General features: G+C 40.6%; 1 protein-coding gene and 1 pseudogene across 14 annotated transcripts in view; both read left to right on the top strand.

Moving 5' to 3' along the window:
• KrT95D (phosphofurin acidic cluster sorting protein KrT95D) overlaps window positions 1–21,557 on the top strand; it is a 41,140-nt gene extending 19,583 nt beyond the window's left edge. For 11 of the 14 annotated variants that reach the window (XM_086989132.1, XM_086989127.1, XM_086989128.1 and 8 more), the window contains 12 exons: window positions 5,519–5,695; window positions 9,662–9,980; window positions 10,273–10,632; window positions 15,363–15,469; window positions 16,549–16,752; window positions 16,993–17,135; window positions 17,450–17,642; window positions 18,039–18,131; window positions 18,845–19,090; window positions 19,415–19,591; window positions 19,894–20,267; window positions 20,635–21,557. In XM_086989132.1, the coding sequence (XP_086845258.1) occupies window positions 5,519–5,695; window positions 9,662–9,980; window positions 10,273–10,632; window positions 15,363–15,469; window positions 16,549–16,752; window positions 16,993–17,135; window positions 17,450–17,642; window positions 18,039–18,131; window positions 18,845–19,090; window positions 19,415–19,591; window positions 19,894–20,190 (2,316 nt within the window). In that variant the 3' untranslated portion in view covers window positions 20,191–20,267; window positions 20,635–21,557. Of the gene's footprint in view, window positions 1–5,518; window positions 5,696–9,661; window positions 9,981–10,272; window positions 10,633–15,362; window positions 15,470–16,548; window positions 16,753–16,992; window positions 17,136–17,449; window positions 17,643–18,038; window positions 18,132–18,844; window positions 19,091–19,414; window positions 19,592–19,893 lie in introns of all 14 variants that reach the window. The other 3 variants (XM_086989134.1, XM_086989133.1, XM_086989125.1) reach the window with 3 other exon arrangements.
• Window positions 21,558–23,830: 2,273 nt separating this feature from the next.
• Window positions 23,831–24,528, top strand: LOC111251115 (peptidyl-prolyl cis-trans isomerase FKBP1A pseudogene; annotated as a pseudogene).
• The last annotated feature ends 1,684 nt before the right edge of the window (window positions 24,529–26,212 follow it).

Here is a 26,212-nt window from a genome sequence, read left to right as displayed (position 1 = left end):
CGCTAAGATTGATGCTGAAAACGGATCTGACAAAAGAGCATTAGTTCGAGGATATCGCGTCCCCTTTTTCAATGCGCCTCTTACGAGGTGGACCCTGAGAATAGTTACTTGCTTTTATTTATGCTTTTTATTTGTTAGGATAACATCTTTTGTGATCCGTGTCATAGCTATTAGGCTGGGGGGCCTATCTAAAATATCGGGCACGTATTGTATGAGCTCTCTCATGCATTGCATACATTTCATTTACGATCATATGACTCTTCGCATATAGATCCCTTTGATTATGATGAACTTCACTTATGGTAAATACAATGTCGTCTCATATTGATGATTGTTTTTGTGCGGTGCAGGTAATTGTAAAAGGTAGTAAGGTACATGATTGTTTACGTGTACTCGTCATACAGGCATAATTGTAACTCTTCGTTTGCGGCCTCCGACCATGGCTGATAATCCTGCATGCCTGTACGAAATTAGATTGACTCTTTCTGTTAGTATCTGTTTTTACATGTGTGGTCTGAAAGTAACAAAAAAAGGTAAGAGAATTATGCTCGTGAGAGCAGATATATGTCATAGCAAAACCATTTGCGTCATTTATTACGAGCGCGTTCTTTTTGACTTGTATAATTAATAAGATAAAAACATCTTTGAACTTTATTACATACCTCTGTAGATTTTGTATAATTTATTATAAATTATTTCAGCCATACGTGACGTATTTCAGCTACGAACGAATTTATTGCTAATTGTCCAGTTTATCTGGGAATAATTTCAGAACACTTAATAGTATAAAGATAAGTGGACATTTTGGCTTTTGCTCCTATATAGATGTTTCGGACAGATTTTATATCTAGCGTATATTATAGCAGGCTAGTGGTGGTTCACTTATTCACACGGCTTTTCAAACAACATATATATATATATATATATATATATATATATATATATATATATATATATAAAACACTCTCAAAGGGTCAATGGCGACCGGCAACTACTTTCCTGTATCTCAACTACAAATTTTTATGCTTTTAATATGGTGTCGTCAGTTTCTTGAGTTAATGAGTGATTTCGCTTCATCGATTCGTTGTTGCGTGCTCTTATATATAACACGTATAGCAGTAGTTGTAAAATCGAGCGCTTACATAAATCACTCGCCCCCGTTGACGAAGCCCCCTCAGTTAGCCCCCTGAATCAATCGAAAGCATTTATTATAGTATAGGCATAGGCTGTGAATATTATATTATAGTAAGTAAATAACAAAGGCATACATACGTTATAGGTCCACTGCTCTTTTGATCCTACAAACAAATCGTATGCTTAAAAATCGTGTAATCTTCGCTCTCATTGAGAACTAGTAGCTTTGAGCACATCGCTCTAGGAGGCGCTGCTCGAGTCAGCGTTGCATGTGTTTGTACCGAAGCTTATTAACGATATAAAATAGGATAGGAAAAAGATTAGTGTTTTTGTTTGAACAACGCTTGATAGCACTCTGTACTCAAACTGTGTACATGACGTAGAAAACAATTTCTTCCACTTGTACCTTGTTCTACAGGCAAAATTAGTCGCCTATTAAATAGGTCGATCAGGACAGAAGCCGACATTTCTAAAAAAAGTTCTGTTTGCTTATTGCACTACCAAAGCTACACATTGTCCTAACTAGCTCATTGTAGTAATCCCGGTTGTGTTGTAGCCTGACTAGAAGCCTTTGTACGGCTCCGTAAATGAGGAATACCGCTAAGTCTAAAACATTTGGAAGTTATAAATTGTTCGCACCCTGACCCTCTGGACTTCTTTCGTTCAAACTCCATTGGTTGTGTTTTTTATAGCATGTACGCTATATCAGTAATTGTTTCACGAGTAAACTGTAACAAAGGGTCGGCGCAATGCGCCAGAAGACGAAATTGAATCCAAGCTAAAACTACGATGATAGTGATAGTGATAAGAGACTATTACGGTAAAACAACAATCATCGACCGGTACATTAATGAAAGCAAATTGCTGATTATGTTGCAGCCGTTGTATCATTCGTAGAAGTGGTGATTGTAGGATATCATCATACGTTCAATACAATATCACTGCTATTTGTTGCGCAGGTAGAACACAATACGGGGTACAGACTTTCGCATAAACATCCAAAAGTATGAAAAAAACACGACACAAAAGGGAAATAGACGAAAAACGAAGCAAAAGCTAGAACGGCACATAGCGTTTCAGCTGCTTTTAATTCCCTAGAGCTCGTTTTTAAGTCAATCAAAGCGTCATTGACTGATTGACGAACTTCTGACTTCGATGGTTATTATTGATTGACTGGCTACGGGGCGTTCTGCAGGCCTCCTCCTGCTGACAAAGGCTACCAAAAGCTGTTGTTCGACTAGCGCCAGCTGCCGCTTAGAGAAAGTCATAACAAAACTGAAATCACACGATCATTAGCCCGTACATGGCCTACATTATCGGCAAAACTCGAGCCTGGTTTTACCATCGTGTGTACGTTGGCCTGCGTTTTACTGCGTAGAATATGCAAAGCGGTTGGCTACCACGGGTTCCAGCAGCACCACGTTAATGTTGCCTGTCACGACAGCTCGTACAATGCCTGTCTCATTCAGGAGCGAAGAACGTGGACACGAATACTAACACCGGCACCATAAAAGTGAAGCATCTATCGCATGTTTCTGGTCACAGACAAGATGCTAGAGGACAATCACTTGCTACAGAAGTTACACAGAACACAAATAGAAGCGTGGTGCTCAAATATCTTACAGCGTCTATAATAGAAAAAATAGAGTAACGCGTGGGTAAATAGTGGGCATCATTTCGGAACACCGATGCTTGTCTTGCCGCTGTCTATCAGTTGCAAAGATCAAAACTTCAGCGGTTATCACTAGAGAAAAGAACCTCGAAGAGTGATCTCTCTTCGAAAATTGCGTATTATCTCAGTTTTTTTTTTTAAAATTTTGAGTGTGTGTGTGTGTGTCAACAATGCGTCGCGCCCGGTGACGCGTCCCGACCAGCTAAAAGCTACGGTCTAAACAGCGATGCCGGCTACTAAGCAGAAATGTTGCAAAAGTGAAATGGTCGTGTAATTGCAGGACAGTCGCCTAGAAAGCTGAAGAAGGACAATGTCGTTTTATGCTTTCTTGATGATGCGCTAGGTATATGCCTTCGAATGTTATTAGCAGTTCAATTTTTCTGCATCATAAACATAGGTGCAATGTCCTACTGCGCAATACTCTCTTATGATAATTAGCCCTTTCCTGTACCTTAAGATCACTTACTTCTAACCAATGGCTACAACATTTCAACGAAGCCGCCTGATTAACAAATCTGTTCGCGGCAAACTAACCGCTTTTCTTTGCAGAAACCAGCGGGCATCTTAGCTACATTGCGTACAGATAGACAATGCCGTAGACAGGTCTAATCACGTTTCGAAAGCACTGTTGCCGCTAGTATATTGTACTGTATGACGATAGTACGCTGTCGCAGGAAAGTGCTCGCTTAGATGGCCGTTGGGCCTTTTAGTAAATCTAGCCCATATAATTCGATCTTGCGCTGTCTAGCTCGCACCCGTGACGTAACAATTACGACAAGGGACCGGCGCTTAAAGTTCCCATATGATTGAGCTGTAATAATTCTCGCAAACAATCGACACCCTCTCGAAAGGCGACGCAGTGACGTTCATTAGTTTCAATAATACGGTGATGTAGTATACAGTAAACTAGTCATCTAGACGTGCTCTGTGCCCGTGGTTCTGCCTGGCTGTTCGCTTGCAATGCAATATCTGTATTCCACTGCTTATGTAAACGTGATTCTGCCATGGGGCATTTTTCTTTCGGCGTTTTGCTTCGCGCCGCACTTTCAGCTGCCCAGGGGCTAGCGAGCACAGCGCGACTCTTCGGCGTTTAGAAACTATTCTGTTAGGGTTATACCGATGGTGACACAAACGGTTACGATGATGGTGACTGATGCCGAAATGACCTAGGGGGACGGACGAGGTTAATGGCCGCATCACCGTTGCGCTCGTAATAGGCGCTGAACCAGCAACTTTTGATCTTAAACAAAAAGAGCACGGTGTTTCCTCTTTAGCGCCGTTCTGCCTCTGCGGCGGTCCAGCGTTCTTACGCCGTCAAGGTGTCGCGGCGAGTTGACGATCATTGCTGTTTACCACATCGTATTATGGTAAATTGTGGTCAACTTTTATACCGTCGTTTACCGTAGTAGTACTATATATAATTATGTGCGTACACAAGAGGCGATCTCTAGAAGCTCGGCGCTAGCGCATTCTTTTTGCCTAGTCGGAGATCGTCCACCGGAGTCAAGCGTACTTCTGTTCGCTTGCAGCTTTGTTTACTACTAGAGTCGCTTGCTACACGACTTACAACGACCTTCGACCTGCGTTTGAGCGCTGGCGTCGGTGCGAAACCCTTACACAACCGCCTGCCAAATTTGTAAGAAGAGTTGACCCTTTAATCGCTACATTTTCCCATAGCGATAAATACACTAGCAGGGGTTCTCGGTCAAGCCAGCGTTACTATCTCTGTTATGCAACCATGCACCAATTATATAGTAAAGGAAAAAACAGCAAATCTCTTTAGAATTTTCCACATTTCGTCTACTTACATCGATCTAATAATGCCATCTGTGCTCTAATAATGCCATGATCTAACTGCACGCCCGCTTGAAAATTAGTATCCGTTAGTAGCGATTTATTGTACGGACAATCTTCTGCGTCGGAGCTGAATCAAAGGTAACAAACACGGCTCTGTCCCGCTAAACACGGTACGTAGCGGCTTAAAAGATGACTACTCCTTCTCGCAAATGGTTATCCCTCTTCTAATACCTACACCGAAAAGAATCTATGATTTTTAGAATAGGGTCACAAATCAAACTTCTCAGTCGACAGGAACGACAAGGTTCGAGGGGCTTTTAACGTCCGAAAACAGTTATGTCAACATGCAACATACTATTGTCTGATATTAGAATACTGTTCTACAGAGGAGCGTGTAGGCGATTATTTATATACTACTATTTTTTGTGAATTACGTACTTTTATTTTGGCCAGGTAGTCTTTATATCTGTCCTCATATCTAGGTACGTATGATCACAGGCTAGCTATTCGACTAGAAGGTAACGATATCACCACTCCAAGATCTTGGAGGCGGTATCATTACGTTTCGGATGTTAACAGAGAAAAAAAATCTATTGACGTCAATCTAAACGATGGCATGGCGACTTGGATGGTGATGACTTGTAAAAGTTTGCCTACCCACAAAGTCTATGACAAAGATGATCCAGCTATTTAAATAAAGTAAACCGAAGCTATCGGATCGACCGACACCTATGTTGAATTGTGCCTACGGTGAAGACGAAGAATACGACTTATCTACTTTGAATTTGCGTCCATCCCTATCGCTTGGCAGCTTTGTATCATGTCTGTACGAAAGCTATACTACTGTTAATTAAACTAACGTATAAGAAATGGCTTATAATGAATTATTAACGTAATGTTTCTGTTATTGTTGAGTGTGTATTCCAGGTGTTCGATTGCGAGCTCGATCTTCAGTTTTCATTGCAGTACCCCCATTTTATTAAAAGAGGTGGAAATCAACTCGTAGTGATGATCCAGCGTAAGAAAAAGTATAAAAATCGAACCATGCTTGGGTATAAGACGCTGGCTCAGAACACGCTGAACATGTGCGAGGTAAGGCTGAGCTTTACGTCAAGCAATTTCTTTGCTTTTTGGGTCAGTCATTCGGATAGTTATAGACCGCTCTGGTTGCTTGACATCTTCGGAATTCGAGCATACTCACACATATTAGTTTTGGCATGCCTGTACCAACAAGGTCCTCGGATATCGGAATCATATAGTCGTTTGATTACATTGAAAGTGAATAAATAGCTGTGTTTTATCTAACTGACATGTCAATGGATTGGAGGTGGGTCTGAATCTATTTGATGCTGAGAAACTAATATTGCCGAGGTTCCACGGGGTTCTAATAGTAGACTGTATTATAATTATTCCACCAAGTTCAGTATCAGCCCCGTTGACAGCATAAGATAAACGCAAAACGATCAACATGGCAATTCCAATCGAACATACTATAATGGAACGCATGCATGGCACGCCGACCATACCTATCTTCTGATACTGAACCCCTTGACGACTCGGGCCATCACACATGCATAAAGCATGCCATGTTCGCGTCGTTCACTTTCCTTATGTTTGTAACTTATCTCAGTGTGTAAATTGTACGATGGTAAGCTTCACGCTGAAAACTAATAACTTTGAATGACTTCTAAATATTACGTACGTATGCTAAAGGTAGTCCTAGTGTGGCTGGCGAGCTATTCCAGTTGGTCTAATGTCAGCTGTAGCAGTACAGATCCGCGCAGGAGTGGCAGTGACACAGGATCGATGTTGTTGCTTTGTATGCACGGTCCAATTGCTGTTGTTGTTTCTGTGTCCTCTCTGCAAAATGACGTTCCTATCCCTTGATCCGATTTTACGGACAATTCACGCGAAGGCGCGCATTAGTTTCTTAAAGGTGATCTCGCGTTAATTCGGATTTGCGGAGTCAGCTCAAACAATGACAATGCACAGGCGAAAAGCGCCGATAGCTAGTAGATTTGGCCAAGGATTCCGTACGCATCCGAGGCCCTCACACTGTCTAGTACGGTTTCTGCTGTTTGTCAGGTCAGGGTTTGCTGTGTCCACAAGGACGCCCAAGCTGTGGACGGAGCACTTCGTTTACACGAGGCATTTCATTGCTCTTTCTGTTACTGAGTCCCGGCGGATCTCGATTGCTCGGGTTCGCTTCGAGCTCTACCGATCAGTGCTTAAGCTGAGCGGCGATTCCATGAATAATTCCGCCAATCTAGCAATGCAGCACGTTCACTCCATTGCGTTTCTCCAGAATGGCTTCTGCGAGCTCTTCGAAAGGCTGAATCGAGGCGGACTAGTCTGAGCAAACTACCAAACGATAGCAGTAAGTATCATCGAGATGACGATGGAAACGAAAAGTGACCTTGACAGCTCATTAACGGGACGCCATCAATATCGAGCAAACGACCCATGATACGAAAGCGGCCAAACTCTTTTACCAATTCAGAAACAGACTGATTAACAAGTTGGTAGTACTTCTAGTACGTTGTCTCCAGGCGGATGAACTCGGACGACAACAAAACTTGCTCGGAGTCAATTAAATGCCCACTGATACGGGCATACGAATCGCCTGGAAGCATCTCGTCAGATTGCATTCCAGTAGCAGAGATATATCGGAGTGAAAGACGCACGGAGTTTTACCACATGGAAGGAGAAGTTTTTTTGAAGTAAAGTCCACAACTGGCTGAATTGTAGAAATAGGTAGTACGTGACTTAAGTTTCAAAGACACAAGATGTCTGAACGACTGAGACTACATACCCGCACTCTCCTGCCTTACTTTTTTCCATATTTTTCTATACGGCAGTCTAATACACCATGCTGCAGATGGTCGAAGTGAGTCCACAATGGATGAGTTGAAAGGGTACGATCGAACATTCAAATCTTGTGTATCACTTAATATATGCGTACCTACACTGAGGTAAGTTAAGAAACGTACTCTAGTCGACCAAAAAATATAATTAGGCACACAGACTAAGCAATTTATAGTCAGTGTACCGGACTGTCGTATATATAATAATTCAATTAGGATCCGTACAACATTGTATTTGTTGACAACTTTAACCCTGAATAACTTGTATCACGAGGATACTATAGTCAGTGAACTACATAAATTGTTCACATTAATATTCTTGCCAAAATTGAACCCAATTGATTTGATGCTAGATCCGTCTAGCTATTTGTGCCTTGGCGAAGTTGCTAGAGCTAACATTGCGGTGGCCCTTAGGTAGGCCATTATTACACACAGTGATGTTGACATCGTTGTCTATATTGCCACCTTTAACCCGTTGGGTCTGTAACTAACCAAGGTCGCGCGGCGATAACCACGCGCCCAGAGCCCACAAGCCGCTCATAAACGAGTAACCTTGTCACCTTTGGATTCAGAGGATTATTCTGCCATGACTATTGATTTGAACTCTGGATTCAATGAGTGATTTGTTAGCGGCCTAAGTATCTTCGTCTTGACCTGGCTCGAGTCAGCTTGAAGGTAGAAGTTCTAGTATTTTTTTCGTTTTATGAGATGACCCAGCTGTTCGACGATAATGCGATTACTAATTTCTCCTTTGAATGTTTGACTTGTTATCGGCCATTTTCGCACGGTGAACAGTGACAATAAATGTAAGTTTGCGTTTTGATAAATTCAAAAGGCTACCTGCTTCCGCGTCCAGCCAGAGGACTAAGAAGGACAGATTCATAGTAGTTTACGATACGTAATGAGTGGATCAATGTCTTGCGTAAGATCTACACAGAATCCATCTTGCTGAAGTATAATCTTATCAATTATTTTGATAACCGATAACGTGGAACTTTGGGTCCTAGACAAAATTAGCATGGACATAATTAGTAACTTCTATTGGTGCGCGTGAACTGTGACAAATTATAACAATTATAGTAATAGCATAACATTCGTTCACTTCTAGTAACTTTAAAACTTTTCTTCCTCTTCTCTACTAAAAATTTCACATTTGAATTTCCAGGGCTTCCCAATGTATGTGCTACAGTCCCTTGAATATCACAGTAATTAACATAATATAGCATGATTTTATAGAACTATTGGGTATGTATCATCTCTATTTATCTTGTTTCTCCTATCGCTCGTAACTTTGCTGCGCATTTTGGCTTACGAAAGCACGCAAATGGACATGGCAAATACGACGGCGGGAACGTCACTTATTCCATCTGCCATTGCCGTAACTGAGTTGAATGGGTGGTTGAAGCAACAAGATTTTGAAGAAAGAATACAGAAGGCGTAAAGATTTGTCAAGCCTAAACGAGACCTTTTTCTCGTTCAAACACCTACATAGATATACGGATCAACACGATTATAACGGGGATCTCTGTACCGCCAACAGCAACATGCGTTTGACTAGAGCTTGACAAACAGCTTTCCTATGCTCAATTCCTATACTAAGAGATCCACTCGAGAACCCGACATGACTAAACGAGTCTAAGAGGCGACACGGTAGAACTGTAAAGCATACATTAGGGCACGCAGGTCTGTACACGATTTGACAGCAGAAGGTAACCTGTTATTCAAAGGCCTTGTATGCAAGTATTTGTTTTATTGCTTTCTTGTGCACGACTATACGCGCTGCTATTTTGTTACCACCTTAAGATTAAGGCTAAATATAAACATTTAAAATGTACGATCTTAACTTACTGAGATTATTTCCAATTTGCTATCATTCATAATTTTAATATATATATATATATATATATATATATATATATATGGTTGCGAGTCAGGTTCCAGTAAATTGTATATCGCAAGCTTACGTATTGAATTTCTTATTGATTTTCCAATTTATCTTTCGCGCCGTCCCTGAAAGACGTCGTATCTGCCGCTTTCCTTCTAATGACTAAGTTCAGCGGTTCAAATCCGTCATCTATTATTTCGTGTCTTCTTTTGACACTCACTCTTAGAGATAGACAGATAGAGATAGTTATTCGAGCTTCTAATAAATCAAATATAGAACGAAAATTACTGGTTTTGATTGCTATTCTAGGTCCTTCAGGGCCCAGTGGACAAAGAATTAATGTTGTTCGAGCCTCGATCGGACAATCCCGATAAGGAAAAGCGGGGTAGCGTCGCTACGCCCGTGGCGGTTCTCACAATGGGCAGTCTAAGCACGCTCCCAGTTGTGGAGGACAGTGTCGTTGGACTCGGCCTAAAAGGGATATCAATTAATGAAAGGTTCTCCGATGACGATTCGGATGACAACAGCTCAGAGGTCTCTGACGAAGACGGAACTGCCGCCGGAGGTGGAACGGGTGGCGGTGGAGGGCGAACTCGGAGAAGAAGTCTCAGGAAAACGAACAGACGTGGTATGTGTTAGGAAAGCATAATGAATCATTAGCCATTTTTAGAAATCACACAATTTATTTGATATATTTCCGAGTGAATGAAAGCTCTAGGTGGGGATTATCAATGGAATACAGTACCGTTTCAATAAGATAATTAGAGCAACAGCTGATTTATAACGATTCTACCTTCGGTGCTAATTATTAACGTCTCTCTGAACATATGTATAGTAGAAACATGTACGTTGCTAGTAATAATACTACTACTACAGTTCGTTACGTTATTTGACGCCATACCGAATGTCGAACTGCGTAGGTTCACTGAAGACGAGCCTTTTATCGCCTAACGCAGAAGAGCCCCCAAGCGGAGGTGGGGGCGGCGGCGTGGGTGCGCAGAGCCAACGCAACATCAAACAAAAGTTTATCGCGCTTCTGCGCAAGTTTCGTGCTGCCGATGACGTCGAAGGCGCGTCGGATGGGGAACAAAGCGCTATGGGCGATGGAGCGGCTGAGGAACGGCGCCGACTGGAGGACCTCCTGTTTGATGAGCTCTCTAATCTATCCGATTTGTCCGGTGGCCAGGAAGAGAACGATGATCTGTCGATTACGTCGACACCGAAGCCGTCGTTACGACCGTTCTTCTCAAGTCTTACGTTGGTACCGCCGAATCAGGACGGTAAGCAGTTATTACCATTGTCGAGAAATGATTAGTCATTCGGTGAAAGGTAAAATGTACGTAAAGTTAATAGTAGTAATAATGAATATATTCGTATTTATGCTAGTCAAATACTGTTTTGATCGGTACCAAATTACAATGTGACCTCTTTCATTCGATGTTAGGCCTTCGTTAAAGGGAATGTTACATAGAAGGCATGGCGGAGGGTTTTCTAGGATATGCACTTGATCAGAGATAGATAGAAAAGGAACTTTTTGCCTTACTAACTTATTCTGTTTTCAGTTACATCGACACTGCAAGCATAAATGATTAGGAATTATCTGCACAAATCTGTTATGCAGGCTCAGCAAAGGGTTAACTATCGTCTCGATAGACGTCCCGTGATCTCACGTTCCGCTTGGTCTCGTTATTTTTTCGGGATGGGATTTTTATCATATATTACCGTTTATGTTTACGTTACGTTTAGTTAAGTTAGTTAAGGTTATGCAAACCGGTTAAGGTGACTTATTTTATTTAGTCGCATATATCTCTTTACTTAGAATTGCATCTCTGGAATCCTCGTCATCGACTGATAGGCCTGTTGAGTACAAAAATCGGTCGTCGGCCGTAAATGCATTTTGAATGCAGTTCGAGACCAGCTTTTGCTCGATCTGTAATCTAAATAAGTCTGTTGGCTTGCGTCTTGTGAGCTGCGGCCTGCTTGCTGCAAGGTGTCACTACTGCTGACTGATTAAAGCGGCCGATGAGGCCTGCACAGCCGTACCGCGTCTCTAAATGTTGGGTTCCTGCTCATTAATGATGTGGTTATTTGTTTGTATGTCTCTGCTCGTCTGGATTGGTTTTGACTGGATCGGTTAGTCGGTAGTGAGAACACTTAGTTACTCCTTCACATTTACAGCTCATATTTACAAATGTGTAAGCATGAAACGCAGACAAACAGTAACATGGACAAAGGTTTAACGAAGCAGATGTCCGGTCAAATAAATACTTTACTTTCTCCTCCGTTAATATAAATAGTGAAAAGTGACGAGCAGGGTGGATGCTCTGGGTAGGTACTTGTAAATATGATGACTTATACCAACTGCGCCTGCCGTTTGTAGCGGGGCCTACAGTTTTGATTGGCTTAAATAGTAGATTATCAATGGAATAGGGATAGATAAACCGAACAAGAGAAACAATTAAATAATAACACTCATTAAAGTTGGTGTATGGAAATTCGCGTCGCGTGGCTGGCGAGCAAGGCTCTAAGGCCTCCGTATGATTATTGTTGTTGTCAACAACTGGGACATGACCAACTACCCCAATATGAAATCCTATATCACATATGCTTTTTACCACCATCTAAGTCGTACGTTTTAGTTTCATCACATTGCGTATGGTTATGTCTTGCACCTTGTAGTCCATTCATGTACCGGTACAATAACTTAGCAGTTTTCGTGGAGGACTGATAACCCTTGAGTAGCGTTAGCTAGTTTTCTACTCTGAAGGACGCGGTACATCATGTGTTTAGCGTCTCAGGCAAGCTTCGAATGTATTGTCCCTAAGTTAATTCTTATAATAAGCGTCTTTATTATTTAAGTATACAAAAATACCCTGCAGTCACGCGAGCTTCATGAGAATCCCTTCATTTCACGCAAATCATGTAATTACGCACAGGGCCTAATGGGAAGAGCTTCTGCGTTGACCACTGTAATAGCCTAGATGCTGAGGCGACAAGAGGGTATTTGTTTACCTACTAAGGAATTAATTTTTCCGCTTATTTCTTTGATGTTTATCACACAGCGAAAATCGTCAGTACGTAACGTAACGTTGAAAACGGCTTTTCGCTACGGTAAAACAGCGCTAACAACAATTCTCCAAAATTCTTCTTACATAACAATGGTACTCAGCGGAATATTACGTTATCTCATAATCGCTGATTTAGATCTAATCATTTATGGACCTCTAGCGTTTTTCCTATTTTCCTAGGTGATTTTCTTTCTATTTTATAGGTGATTACATCGAATACGATACTGATAAAACGTGAACTAATTTTCAAGCCGCAGCAACACGTAAATTGTGTCTTGGGACATGTTCGGCGATGGGTTAGTAATGAGTGGATGGCATTCGTATGTGAACGTCATTTGCTTATTTAACACTGACAATAAGTGGCATATGGCGTTCACTTAGACGCTTATCTAATCTGCTTTCCCGTTTTTACGTCACTACGGGAAGGTGCGAATTTAACTAGCTATACAAGCCTAAGGAAAATCTGCGATACTCAGAAATGATGGCCGTAAGCTGTGTTCTACTGTATAACAACTGACGAGTAAAATTAATCATTTTTCGCTATTAGAAGGAAATGTTTAAAAAAGCCCGCCATAGATTACAATTCGAAATATACCAGTGACGAGTTCAACGAATATTTACGTCTAAAGGACAAATGCAAACAGTGTTTTCAACATGGCTAACTCAATTTTTCCATTTCATTTGCTGAGTCGTGCATCTGTCAGACTTTTTGCTGTAAAATATTGAGGCACCCGTTATGGATAAACGATCAGAAGATATGGGTATAGTTAGCTAACCCTCGACTTGTGATTCTTTTTTGTACGGGCCATTAGCCTTCTGGTGGTGACCCAAATTCAAGATAGCTCTCTATTGGAATATTATCACAATAAGAGGATATTCAATCAATTGTTTGATTGGCATCTTTCAACGGCTTGCTACACGTGACGCAGAACACAGGCTGCGGATGTAATTCTTACGTGCGGTAATGCCTACATTTATCACACAGTAATTATCTTACTGTGGTTATCGTTAGTACTCTATATAATATATTGACTCTAATAAAATCTTCTGCGGTTAGTTTTGCGGTAAATTAGGTGACGGGAAAGCGGGACACTGCTTATGAATGACAGAACCTGTGTCAATTGGCTTTCCTCTTTGATTTCGGGGGTTGTATTGGTCAGGACGTTTTCGCCATTGTCTAAGCGCGATTCGTGATAGCTTGCAAAAGCTAGCTTGACGTAATACTTCAAATCGGATTGTCTATATGATGGCTCTACTTTTCTGTAACAGTAAATGATTATTATGACGAATCTGAAGTAGTGCAGTGAATCTGAGCTCCGATTTAAATAACAACTTCGAATTTACGTTAATTGACGCGCGATACTTCAATGCACGGTTCCAATGAATCGTTTAGAAGACAAAGATCCTGTTATTTATCCTACCGTGTGTCCCCTTCAGCTCAGGTTATAGGATTGGTTATCCATTAGTGTGGGTGGATCAAGATGCCGTGATTAGGCACATGCGAGCGCTTCCCGTTTATTCTAACATTCGTTATATTTAATAAATTGGCCATTATCGGTCGTGTTGATTGTCGCTGAATCGTTTGTCACCGCGCACTTGATTCTAGACGAATTCGCAACCTGGGTTAGAGCAATATTGAACAAGTAGCAAGCCCAAATGCAAGCTGAATTACAAAATACATATTAGTTGTAAGTTATTGAACTATTGAATGTAATTATAAGTTGCCTTTCAAACACTCAAAGTTAGAGCAAGAACAAACTGACTCATATTTGTGTAACTAAAATTCTCTAGCTGGGCCTTGTCAGACACATCCAGGCGCAAGGTAACACCAGATGCATTCTTCATTAAATAACACGCATACAGACACGACACCGTACTTGATCGTGACCGACGCAGAAATTCGATAGACTGCACGATGTACGTAATCATATGTGTTTTGTATAAAACGGATGGAAATTCACAAACATAGCCTCAAATAATTTTGCCTATAAGCTTAAGTTAATTTTCTAACAAACTTACCAACATTTGCGAATTGACATGAGGCGTAGGACTAAAAATTTTCAAACACGCTCAGGCTAACTTATTGCCTATAACTGGTAAGTACGTGTTTCAAGCGTACGATATAGTTAAGTTCAATAATTTTTAAATTTTTATTGGTATTATTTTCCTTGAGAGCAAACATCGATAAGTACTTAACTTATTCGAGCGTTATCTTTATAAATAGTAATTTAGAACTATACATCCCGGTGTGTTAATCTGATTGCGAAAAGCGTGCTGTTGTTATGTTTACGTGGATATGTCATTGTGGGCCCGATACAAGATTGGGTTTGTTATGTCACCCGTAATAGAGATGTCTTGACAAGACGAACGTGTACTCGTGACTCAAACAGCTATCGCAGATATCTATCGTAACGGCAAATAAACCCGCATGTCTGACAATGACGGAACATACAACTTTTCCGGATTGAATCGACTTGGACTGAGGTTCACTGGACCGAATTTAGAACGATTAGCAAACAATAGAGTTCTGATCTAAAAGATAAAGTCGAGCTAAGGACCTGTTATTACTGTCATCGCTGGTATGTCAAGTTTATGTGGATGTTTCTATCGATTAAGTAGGGAAATAAACTAGTATCAGTGTTCGACAGCACGTACTCTAATCAGGAAGCGTTGTTTCCGCATACGATTACTCTAGCATACGCAAACCCGCAGTGATTTTAGCGAGCAGATGAATCTTAACCCACTTTTTGGTCTCGTCCAGAATTGGGTAAAGTTATTCGAGGGCTGTACGGGTCAACTGATCAATACGGGTCAACTCTACCGTATTAATAGCTGTATTACTGGGTCTACGTTCGTTCTTTTAATGCTTAACAAACATATTAACAATACTGTTCTTACTTGTTAGACGTTTCCATAATGATTTGATTTAATTGGTCTTTCAGGAATCTCCAAGTCTCCCACAAATTTCATATCAGCGACAAAGGCCTCGGCCAGCGAATCAGACGAATCGGCCTGTGACTCCACACCCGATGAAAAGAAACTTTTCGAGGTAATGATAACTTACTAAGCCTGTATGATAACTGTGTAAATAGTTTAGTATATTAGGCCTTGGGTAAAAAGCAACGAAAACTACGGCCGCTTGCTAAACAATTGAAAAGAACGAATTTCGTCGCGCTGAATTTTTACTCTATATACAGTTTGCTTCAAGTGTCTTTAATTAGAAAATGATAGAACTTATAACCAAATACGTGCACGTATATACACCGATCATTTTACATTAACTGTCTTCGGATATGGATTTAAACTCGTATCAGAGGTAAGTTAGCATGAGCGTCTGTAGCAAGTATAAGAAAATTGTTATCATTGCCTTTCTCATTACGTGTTGATATTATTGAAAGCGCTATTAATTTCTACACAGCCTTACTCTAAACAAATAAATAGACGTGCTAGTGGCACAATATATCAAATGCTATATATGTGTGCTTTTAAAAGCTCCGACGATATGTCCGTCTCCGGTTTTTGCTCCACCTTACGCAACGCCTATATATATACACGGATATATCTGTTAAAGTGACAGAAAATTGTTTCAAAATATTATAACTCCATTTTTGTCGTCGTCGGCATCGTCGTTCTTGGATTATTATTTTCGGTTTTGGTGGGCTCTGCAATCATCTAACTAGCGTTTTTTCCTATCCTCTTTCTCTCGTCCGCCTTCATTAGTCGTCATGTAATTCCTTGGTTGGTCGACTGGTCCTGATTTTGTCGACATAACTTTTAGGTCAGCGAGCTAGGGCCAAGTCTTTTTCGCTTGCATTTCGTATGCGTATACGTTTCGTAATAAATTCGTGACGACACACAAGCAGCGAGGAAAAGAAACTCGTGTATCGCCCCTGCCACAGCCTTTGCACATTGGCAACTGAAACAGTGCTCCTAAATTGCCCTACGCCTGGGTATTGTTAGTGAGGATTATGTTTTGGAATATATGGATCGCTTCTTACAAAACTGAACAGCTGAAATTTAAGAGCGTTGACTCATAGATGCTCTGTACGAGTGAAGGCCTCATTGTGGTAGGTTTATGACGATCTAACGGCTCTCCTTGTTTCGTCACGTTGTTTATATTTATTTTAGGACGAGCCAGGTCTGCCATCGTCGTGCTATTTGCTACATTCATCGGAACGGCATTCGGCAGCGGTTGCCTCTGCTCTGAAATCCATTGTAAAAAGCGTGTCTATTGTAGCTTCCGGGCCCGAGTTGAAAGCCGCACTTGGTGCTCTCGTGCAACGAGTTCAGAACTTTTGTAATAACAACTCACGAAATCCAACTTCTATTAAGGTACTACGATTATTGATGCCTCTTGTTAATTGTTAACGGGTCTTGCGTCTCTATTACTTAGGGAATCAAGGGCTTTTGTGGTTACATTATTTGCAAGGTGAGACTGTGCTTTTCATAAAACCATCACAGAAAATCGATGACTAATCATCAAAACCTAGTATGTTTAATAACGTATATCTGTGCGTAATAACATTATGATGTTTACGAATTGTTTGTACTGTTTCGCAATGTTTGCGTTAGGTGGTTTTAATGGGAGACGATTCATTCGTTAATCACCTGCTCCGTGTGTACGTTGAACAATTTTCCTCGAAGACCCCGGAATGGATTAACTATTTTCGGTTTTTTCTTATCCCACTCAGCCAACACGAAGCCGCTATCGCAAGGTGACAATTAACACTGCATGAAAAGATGGGAAAAGTTGAATTTTCCATACACAGACATATGCGTTGGGTATCACTGCTCTTCGCCAGATCCTTTTTCTCAAACTTCTTCAGTTATACGTGTGAGATGGAAGATCCATAGAAGGATGCCTCCGATGTTTTTGTTAAACAAGGAGTTTTTATTGATGCAAGTTGTTTTATTCTATTCAATATTGGTACATTAGGCGGAACGACTAGAGTAATCATGCGCTTCGCATGATACTCTGACTTTTTATTCTACTGGCCTCCAATTCAACTGCGTTTTGGTCTCGCCTTAGATATCTGGCTAGCGTAGATTCATCGTATCCGTTTGCTGACTCATCGTGGTTCGAAGCTCTTGCCGGTGCTCCTCTATATGAATCGGAGATCGCTTCACGGATTGCCCGCTATGTTAATTCACCAGTCACCTCAGTTCTTCAATTGCCAATTGCCGAGGTTATGCTGACATTAGCAAAACAGGACTCTACTCAGGTGGGTGTCATAACTATAATGTAAAGTTTAAATGTCTATTTTTTAAACTTCCTAGAAGTCCATTCATTCATCTATCTAGAAAAGCCCCGATAGCCAGCGAAACATCTAAGTAGCGTTCTATTTTCTAGACGAACTGTGTGTAATTGTGTATATTCGGAAATAACGGATGAAAACACTCACAAGTTAGTGGTTCTTCAGTATTCGTCTATTATCACATGGTTCGTTAATAAATTTTTAGGCGTATAAAAAAGGCATGTCCATTTCTTATCGATCGGCCCGATTGTAGGTACTCCTGCTATACGCAGCTTGTATTAGTCACTAAAATACGTAGGCTATTTGTATAATGCTACTTCTGTGTTGGCAATCGGTAATTTTTAATTACTGTTTGTTTCGCAGGCATTCGTGCCATTTGTTACCGAGGTCCGCATTGAGGGTGTCGAAGACTCGACCTCGCCCCCTGGCGACAGTAAAGCTACTGGCGATAACAAGGTACCATTAGCAAATATAGCACCTATGTGATCTACCCCGTTTTGTTAGTATAGTGTGTATGTAATTCATAGAATGATAGAATAATGTGGCCCCGGGCTTTTGGTACCCTCATATTTTAGAAGCCTTCGTCCGAAAAGCGATTACTTGGAGTTCGATATATATATATATATATATATATATATATATAAGGAAATACGTCCTCGATCTGTATCGTTATCCTAATTGAAGAACAAATCGGGTCGTACATTTGGTACTACTTTTAAGCATTTCTTCAGACAGCACAAAGCGGAGTGTGTCAACGCCCAGTTTTGAACCTAGGCCACTACATGTGTCTGAGCTTAGTGGACAAACCCAGTGTCACTGCAGCTCTATAAAGACCGTATTATGAAAAGAACTTTGTTTATTGATAAATGTATAAACTTGCGCAAGTTCAACTAATGACTTTCGGCGTCGCGGTCTGATTCCGGCGGCAGTCGATTTTATAGCGCTTTGTTGACATATCACAAAAATATGGCCATGGTGTTTGGCCTGCCTGCGCACGATAATGTCTAAAACTAAGCGCTATATAGGATATCGCTATAATAAAATTGAGCTGAGATGACTAATTTATTTAAGTTACATTCATTCCAAAGTCCTTTTATCATTCTGTCGTTAGGGCCGATAGTTGCCTTTTATTGCATCCTAATAAACGAAGTGTCTTTGTATTTTTTTAGGTAACACCTCCCAATTCACCGGCGCAGGCAGGTCATCAAGCGTCGATTGGCGGAATTAGCGGAGGATCTGGCAGTGCCCCTGGAAGCGGAAGACATAGTCGGATTGGCGAAAAAGATAAAGATGGGGTTGGCGGCGGCCGAAGCGAACGGGAATTTGAACCAATGGAGCTACAGATCGACTTTTGGACCGTCAACAATAAAGAAGCAAACAAATGTACTCTTAAGGGAATTTTTAGGCATTTACAGGTAATCGCATTGAACAAACTCATTTAAGCATCACAGGCAAAAAGCTGACAATTGAGAATCATGAAGGTAGTTTACTTCATGAGGTTATTAAATGAAGTACTTATGCCTTTGCTTAGAACCTGAGCTTGTATGTCAACGGTGACTTCTTTTGTGAAACCGGCAAAAAGCAAGAATGAGCAATGCTCATTATTTGCAAGTAGAACAGTCTTCCAGTGCCTCGAATTTCTCTAATAGAATGTCCATTGTGAGTTTCTGAAAATAGAAATTTGTCAAATACCAAAGGGAACTGTTAGTGATTTTCTTGTTGTCGTAATAACTCGACAGGTTCGCCGGATGCCCCCTTCACATCTACTTACATTGAGTTACTCGACAAAAGAGAAAGTTAAACAAAAAGTGATGCGGTTGGGTAAGAAAAAGACATCAACTGGGGCAGATGAAGGGACAAAACAGGCCGATGGCGTGCAGAGGCTTATTTGTTCATCGAAGAACGCTCCGCTACGGGTAAGACAAAATGCAGCTCGAACGAAACCAGCATTTGATGTAACGTGTTGAGCGTGTTTAATTCGGTTCTTTAGTATACGTTAATCTATCCATGCTGCAGTATTTTGTTAATAAGAGAAAGAAACGATTTTACCCTAGGGCACGATAGGAACAACATCATTCTATAGGGCGATCCTCGCGTATTTCCTTCTATCCTATGCTAGACCTATAAGCAAGCCACTTTCGTCTTAGAACACAGCTGTATAATGACTATACTAACGGTTGGGCGCTTGTTTTATACGTTGTTTTTTTTTCTTGAACAGATCACAATCGATGGAACGGAATGGACCAATGTAAAATTTTTCCAGCTGTCATCACAGTGGCAAACACACGTGAAAACGGTGCCATTTGCGGTAAATCAGATGGCGCCCGCTGGCGGGAATCAAATGCAGACGCAGTCGGCTAGTTTGAGCGAACGTGGAATAGGTTCAGCTGGTGTAGAGGCCCTAGGCGGAGGGTCAACTGACAGATCGTCGAATGCGGCAAGCGGCCAGCCGGGTCCTGCTTCAGGAAGACAGCAGCAACAACAACAGCAGCAAACTATCATCGATGAACTTTGATTGATCAGCTCGAATCGAGAAGATGATTGACGGATATTGGGCTGCTTTGGGACACTTCATTCTGAAAGGCTTAATGGGTAAAAATGAGTAGTGAGGTGGCTAACAATGCAGCGCATGCACATATGCCCGGTTCAGTACGAAGAAGGTATAGAGTTTAGAAGTCTTCTGGTTTCTGATATCTAGAGTGCGATAAGGAGCTTAAGACGTGTTCAGTTGACATCATTTTAAGAGCTGTATAATCTTAGAACATTTATAGATAAAAAAAATTCACATAAAAATCGTTGTTGTTGTTATCTCTCAGTAAGTGATCGTGGGTCTGTCATATCTCTAGGAATCATGCCTGTGCCGTATGTCCATTCCCCATAGTTTTTATAATGTTACATGTCATACTACACTACGTCAAAATAGCAGATAAACATAATCTACACTATTGCTTTCTTTCAGATTTACGTCGTGTCTGGGGTTACTATGATGTAATTGCACTGTCGTTCTTTCCGAAACGACATTTACCGCTTCGGAAATTCTGCTACATAATAACATACACACAAATACACGCACATACCTACATACAAATAAACATGATTAGTCGGATAGAGAAATCAAATATTCCTTTGTGTCACGACTCGATCGGTAACATAGAGAGCTATGAATTCCGGCAACAAGTTACTGTGATCTGTTCTTCATTAGAATGCTTTATACTATATATATATATATATATATATATATATATATATATATATATCCCATGGTTCTAAAAGTGTATATAAGAGACAAATGAAGACAACAGCAATACTACACCGGTGCACAGAAGGAACCCATTAAGAAACGATAACGTAAGGATGACCATAAACATGTCATTATTATATTGAATTGACCTGTGTTCTGGACTCGCGCAAGACTCAGTCACTGGAAATGATAGGCAAAATAGGCAAAAACTAAAACTCTTGCTTCGAGTCCTTTTCTTGCTATATGTATAATGATAGGACTGATAGGTTTAGACTTCAACAAAAGCCAAAAAAATTAGGGTAGCGCACCGTCATCCCGCTGACAATAAACCGACAATTCCGAGTAAAGTTTTTCCATAGAATCCCGCCAAATTAAACGATCCAAAGCCCGCACGGGTTTGGGAAGAAAAACGTAAAGTATGCCTGGGTCCACGATGAAACGACCCATTAGCACGATTATGCTGGGGTCATGGTCGACAATAATTCGCACTATTCTCAAGGTCTTGCACACTTGAGAGCTCGGATAAGTCAGAACTGCGCAAAACAGGATACAGTCTGAAAGGTGTATCTACAAAAGATAGCAGAGAACGGCCATACGACCGTGACTTGCTTTTCATGTTAAATAAATAAACGTACCATAGAGATTTAGTTGTTTTTTCTTCAAGTTGAATTTCTATCGTTAATTTTATATTATTATTTATCTTTGACGGTAATCGCTAAAAAAGCCTGAAAATACATTCAAGCAGTTTGCTCAAATGTTCGAAAATTTTGAAAAATATGGATTTTCTAAGAAATTTCAACATCATAAAGATGGAACAGTTGACAGAAGTTTAGTGGTTTAAGAACAAAACAAGTCACTTAATGGGGTTTGCAGTTGCTGAACGATAAACATTATACGATCGAATTGTAAAGTGCTAATCCTGATTTTCACGCTTTATAAGAAAGGCTTCGAACGCAGTTTTTCCACCACTCTATTGCGAAGATAAACGCTTATCAAGACGATCTTCTATGTCGGCTCGGGTTTATTGTATACTCAAACTAAATAATGGTAGCTTTCCAGTTTTTTGACCATCGGTTTGCGTATAAAAGCGTATTTTTTTTTTAGTAGAATCTGTACATACGGCAGAAGAAAACTGTTTGTGTGTTTTGTTGATTTCAGGAATATTTTATATTATCTAACTTCCAGGTACTTGCTAACTTATTCGACATGTACCCGCCGGTAGGGTGATGCTTCAAAAGAGCAGAAAGACCTGTTGACATTGGCCTGTAAGTTACTATAATACCTTGTTAAGTATAGTGGTTGGAAATGCCACAAAATTGTAGTAATCCAAGGCACGTTGATTTTGTATTTTGTGTATTGACAAATAAAATAGACGCAGTAAATTCAACTGCCTTTTTATCCCGCCTACCGTTTTTCCTGTGTTTAGCACTACTAGTTATTCATACTATGTAAAAAAAAGTTTTCGGAATCATCTATTTTTAGGCATAGTATCGGGGGCTTAATCCGAGTGGCTCTATCTGATCTTATCTGAGGTTTCTCTAACATACTCATGATGTGGCATGGCAACTATATAAGTAGCTACTTATTTTTATACTAATATGTTATCTTCCTCAATTCGTTATTTTAGTTCATTCCTTATTTTCCTGGCTACGAATATCTGGCAATGATTTTTTTACCAACGTAGAGGTTTGAGACAGCCTGACCGCACGCTTGTTAGCTATATCAACGCACTCAAAATCATGTGTACCATCCACGCGACCCCGTAGTAGATCCTCAGGTCTCTGCTGTACTTATGATAGACCTGTTCTCCCCAGCCGCTTAGCTGATGGTATACGTTCAGTCAGAAACGTTGCTTCATTGTACGTTTTTTGCAGATATCTAAAAGCACGTTCAATATATACAGGGTTCCACGAAGAGAGTTACACAGACTTATAAAATTAAGCAATGTTTATTGGTTTGAGAGGTAGGTACTTTTCCAATTGTTTTGTAACAACAAAATAATAACGTTGTAGTATTCACCTTGATCGTCGAATTTTAGGTAATTATGTGGTGGAATTACAAGCAGCTTGATGAACTTTCAGATATATTTTCTTAAATCGTTCTATCTAATTAAATTATCTAATAAAATAAAATCTAATTAAACGTTACCTTAGTAAGTCATTATATAATTGAAAATGAAAATATACTGTACAAAAGGTATCGCACAAAATGGTAAACTTTGGTTGATGTCTCATCATTTTTTTGAACATCCTATACATACATACATAAATATATTTACATAGAACGTATTCATACTTTTCTTTTATTGTGGTTTGCAATAAACAAAAAAATATACGTGGTAATTTATCGTTTTCGGGCTCTCCCGGAACACAAAGTAAATCATTGTGCTTTTACAATCATTACGTTATGCACTCATAGACGTGTCCAGAAAATGTCTACGTGACTTATTATTAATATCTGTTACAGCACAGAAAATCATCAATCATGATGATGGATCGGCGCTTTCCAAGCAGTCCATCAAAATTATATCCGTTCACTCGAATAGCAATGGCCTGTTGTAGAGCATAGGAGAAGTAAATTATGGCCTTCACTGCTTTCCATGAAACATATATTATATATCCTTATAGACAATTAGCCTTAAAAGCAGAAAACGCTCTCTGTTAGTTCTACAGGATACGAAATTATTATTTGATACTGAACCCGGCTTGGATTGCTTTTAGCGTAGAAAGGATCAATCTGTGCAGATAATAAATACTAGTATTATTATACGAGAGTAATTATAGGTCAAAGATATACGATTCGACGAAAAACGTTAGGGCTGAAGTAATTATTGAATGCGAAAGGCCAAATGAAAATGTTTCCGAAAACGTCATATATTAAGGCATGATGGGCACGTGATGGGAAACGATATTCATTCCGAGTTATAACTAACACCGCGGATATTTGTTATTGATATTGATTTGTGGCCGGTAGTGGAGGTACCGAACTCTGCCTGTGGACTGTCAACACCTTAATCGGACCACGTGACTTTTCCGATGATTAAATGATCGAAGCTGCTTTAGCTTTCGTCTGCTTGTAAGAAAACGCAGTGACACCTAGTGGTGGCTGGTGATTCGATCGTCCTGTGCAGGTTCCGCTTGCGTATTGCCGCAAATGATCATACTTGCCCAAAAATCCTAAATGAAAGTACCATGGGTGTCGACGTAAGGACGATTCAGGAAGGCGATAACTCCACTTACCCAATCACGGGTCAGACCGTTGTAGTACACTATATCGGGAGGCTGACCAACGGAAACAAGTTCGACTCGTCGAGAGACCGAGGAACGCCGTTCAGGTTTAAGATCGGCCGAGGGCAGGTGATCAAGGGATGGGATGAAGGCGTTGCTTTGATGTCGGTTGGCGAACGAGCCGTCCTCACTTGCAGTCCCGATTACGCGTACGGAGCTCGTGGCTTCGGTTCTATTATCCCGCCTAACGCAACTCTCATCTTTGAGGTCGAGTTGCTTGGAATTGAATAAATCGCAAAGACGGCGTTCAATGCGATTCTTCAAATTTTGCGCGTTATTTCCTGCACTCGTGCAATAAATGCCCAGGTGACCTAGTTACGTTCAACCCAGACTTTTGACTAACTTGCATAGATTTAACTGCACGATTTCTCCGGATTGCATTATAGCTATGCACGACGCTATGTAATAACCAACCATAGTTGTTCATTGTATATTTATTACCGAACCGTGTGTTAAACACTAAAAGCGACAAGTACAAAAAGACAAAGTTACTATATGAATGCATTTAAACAATGTTGTTTAAAACCTAGAATGGCAGACGAATGCCCTGAGCGCACAACCATGTTCGAGTTCGAGATCTATTTTCCATCGTTGATCTGCCACTCTAGTGCACACCGAGCGGGTATTCAAACCGATTTAGGTAAGAGAGGTAAGGATATTATCGATACGGTTAGTGTTTTCATCTATTTCGACAGAAAAAGCCGATCAGGGCCAACAGATGAGAAACCTGTATTGAGGAAACATGTATAATCGATACTTCCGTCCAGTGTCCTACACCAAACACACCGCTATGCTAGCTTTAACTATTAAACGAGATTCCTTTTACAGAAACAAAATTCTGATTTTATAAAAAAACTAATACAGACAGGTGTCGTGCTAAAAGGCCCAGACTCAGTCATTAGACGGCAATGCCTCTTTACTAAATTTAACCTCTATGACGTTTTATGTTTAACCTGTGATCACTAGACAGCCTCGTCATCTGACTACCGTCTTGTTCGCATGGCGTCATTTTTGTCTAACAAGGTTCAAAAGCTAACTTAATCAAAAATTATAAGGGCACGATTTGTCAAACCAAGGAGCGTAACTGACATCGTCCTATATAAGCGACGTGAGACAAAAATATGCCCCGGGCTGTCAATCCGTCTCCTCACCAAGGACACTTACCTTCGATCTCATATAACTAACAGAAAGAGGAACTGCCGGTAACGACTGAGGTCATTGTGAACTGGTGTGATATACCGTGAACTTCCTTTTTGACACTGAATACGAATCGGGCACGAAGCCTGTTCGTCAACTTTGAGGTCTATTTGTGGAACAAAGACTCAGATCCTTTGAACAGTAGTTGACCATGCATAAAGTGCTTCACTAAAACCTGCTCATCACGCTTCAACGATCATCGAAGTGCGTTGCAAGCATCTAGGACTGGTAGAAACAAATATTGATTACCATGAGGCATCCGAGCCATGTGGCTTATAAACCGTGGCAAAGATAGGCAGACCATCACACTTTGCACTGATTTCTGCCCGGGGGATCTTCAATATTCAGTCTTCAGAGAACTCACTGAAGCTGCGGAGGACCAGACTGTGTCCAATATTCTAATAAGCAATGAAGCGTCTCAGTAAATAGACGTCTGCATACCTGAACAAGACGGACCAAACGTATCCACAAAGTAGCAACCAAAAGCACAGAGAAATATAATGACATTTGCATCTTTCCGAGAGGAACGAGCGATAATGCTGCTACGGTTGAAATTAGGTAGATGAATGTTTTAGGTTGATACTGCTTTATCACTGCAAGTCCATGCCGACCATGTTAACCATGCGACAAGTGCGAGGGACCATTCAGTATTGCCGGCTTCTGTTCTGTGAAACCAAAAAGACTACCCTAACCCTATGTTCATATTTCAAAAACAGAGGAGATCATAAGAGATAAGGAAATTAATAAGCACTTTCTGAGTATAGTAGTTAGTAGAGGCGATTTTTTTAATGCTCTTCATTTAAACTCATATA

The sequence above is a fragment of the Varroa destructor genome, unplaced genomic scaffold (assembly GCF_002443255.2).
Source record: "Varroa destructor unplaced genomic scaffold, Vdes_3.0 BEIS01000005.1, whole genome shotgun sequence".
Classification (NCBI taxonomy): domain Eukaryota; kingdom Metazoa; phylum Arthropoda; class Arachnida; order Mesostigmata; family Varroidae; genus Varroa; species Varroa destructor.
The sequence above is the reverse complement of the archived record's forward strand: the minus strand, read 5'-3'. Positions and strand labels throughout refer to the sequence as shown.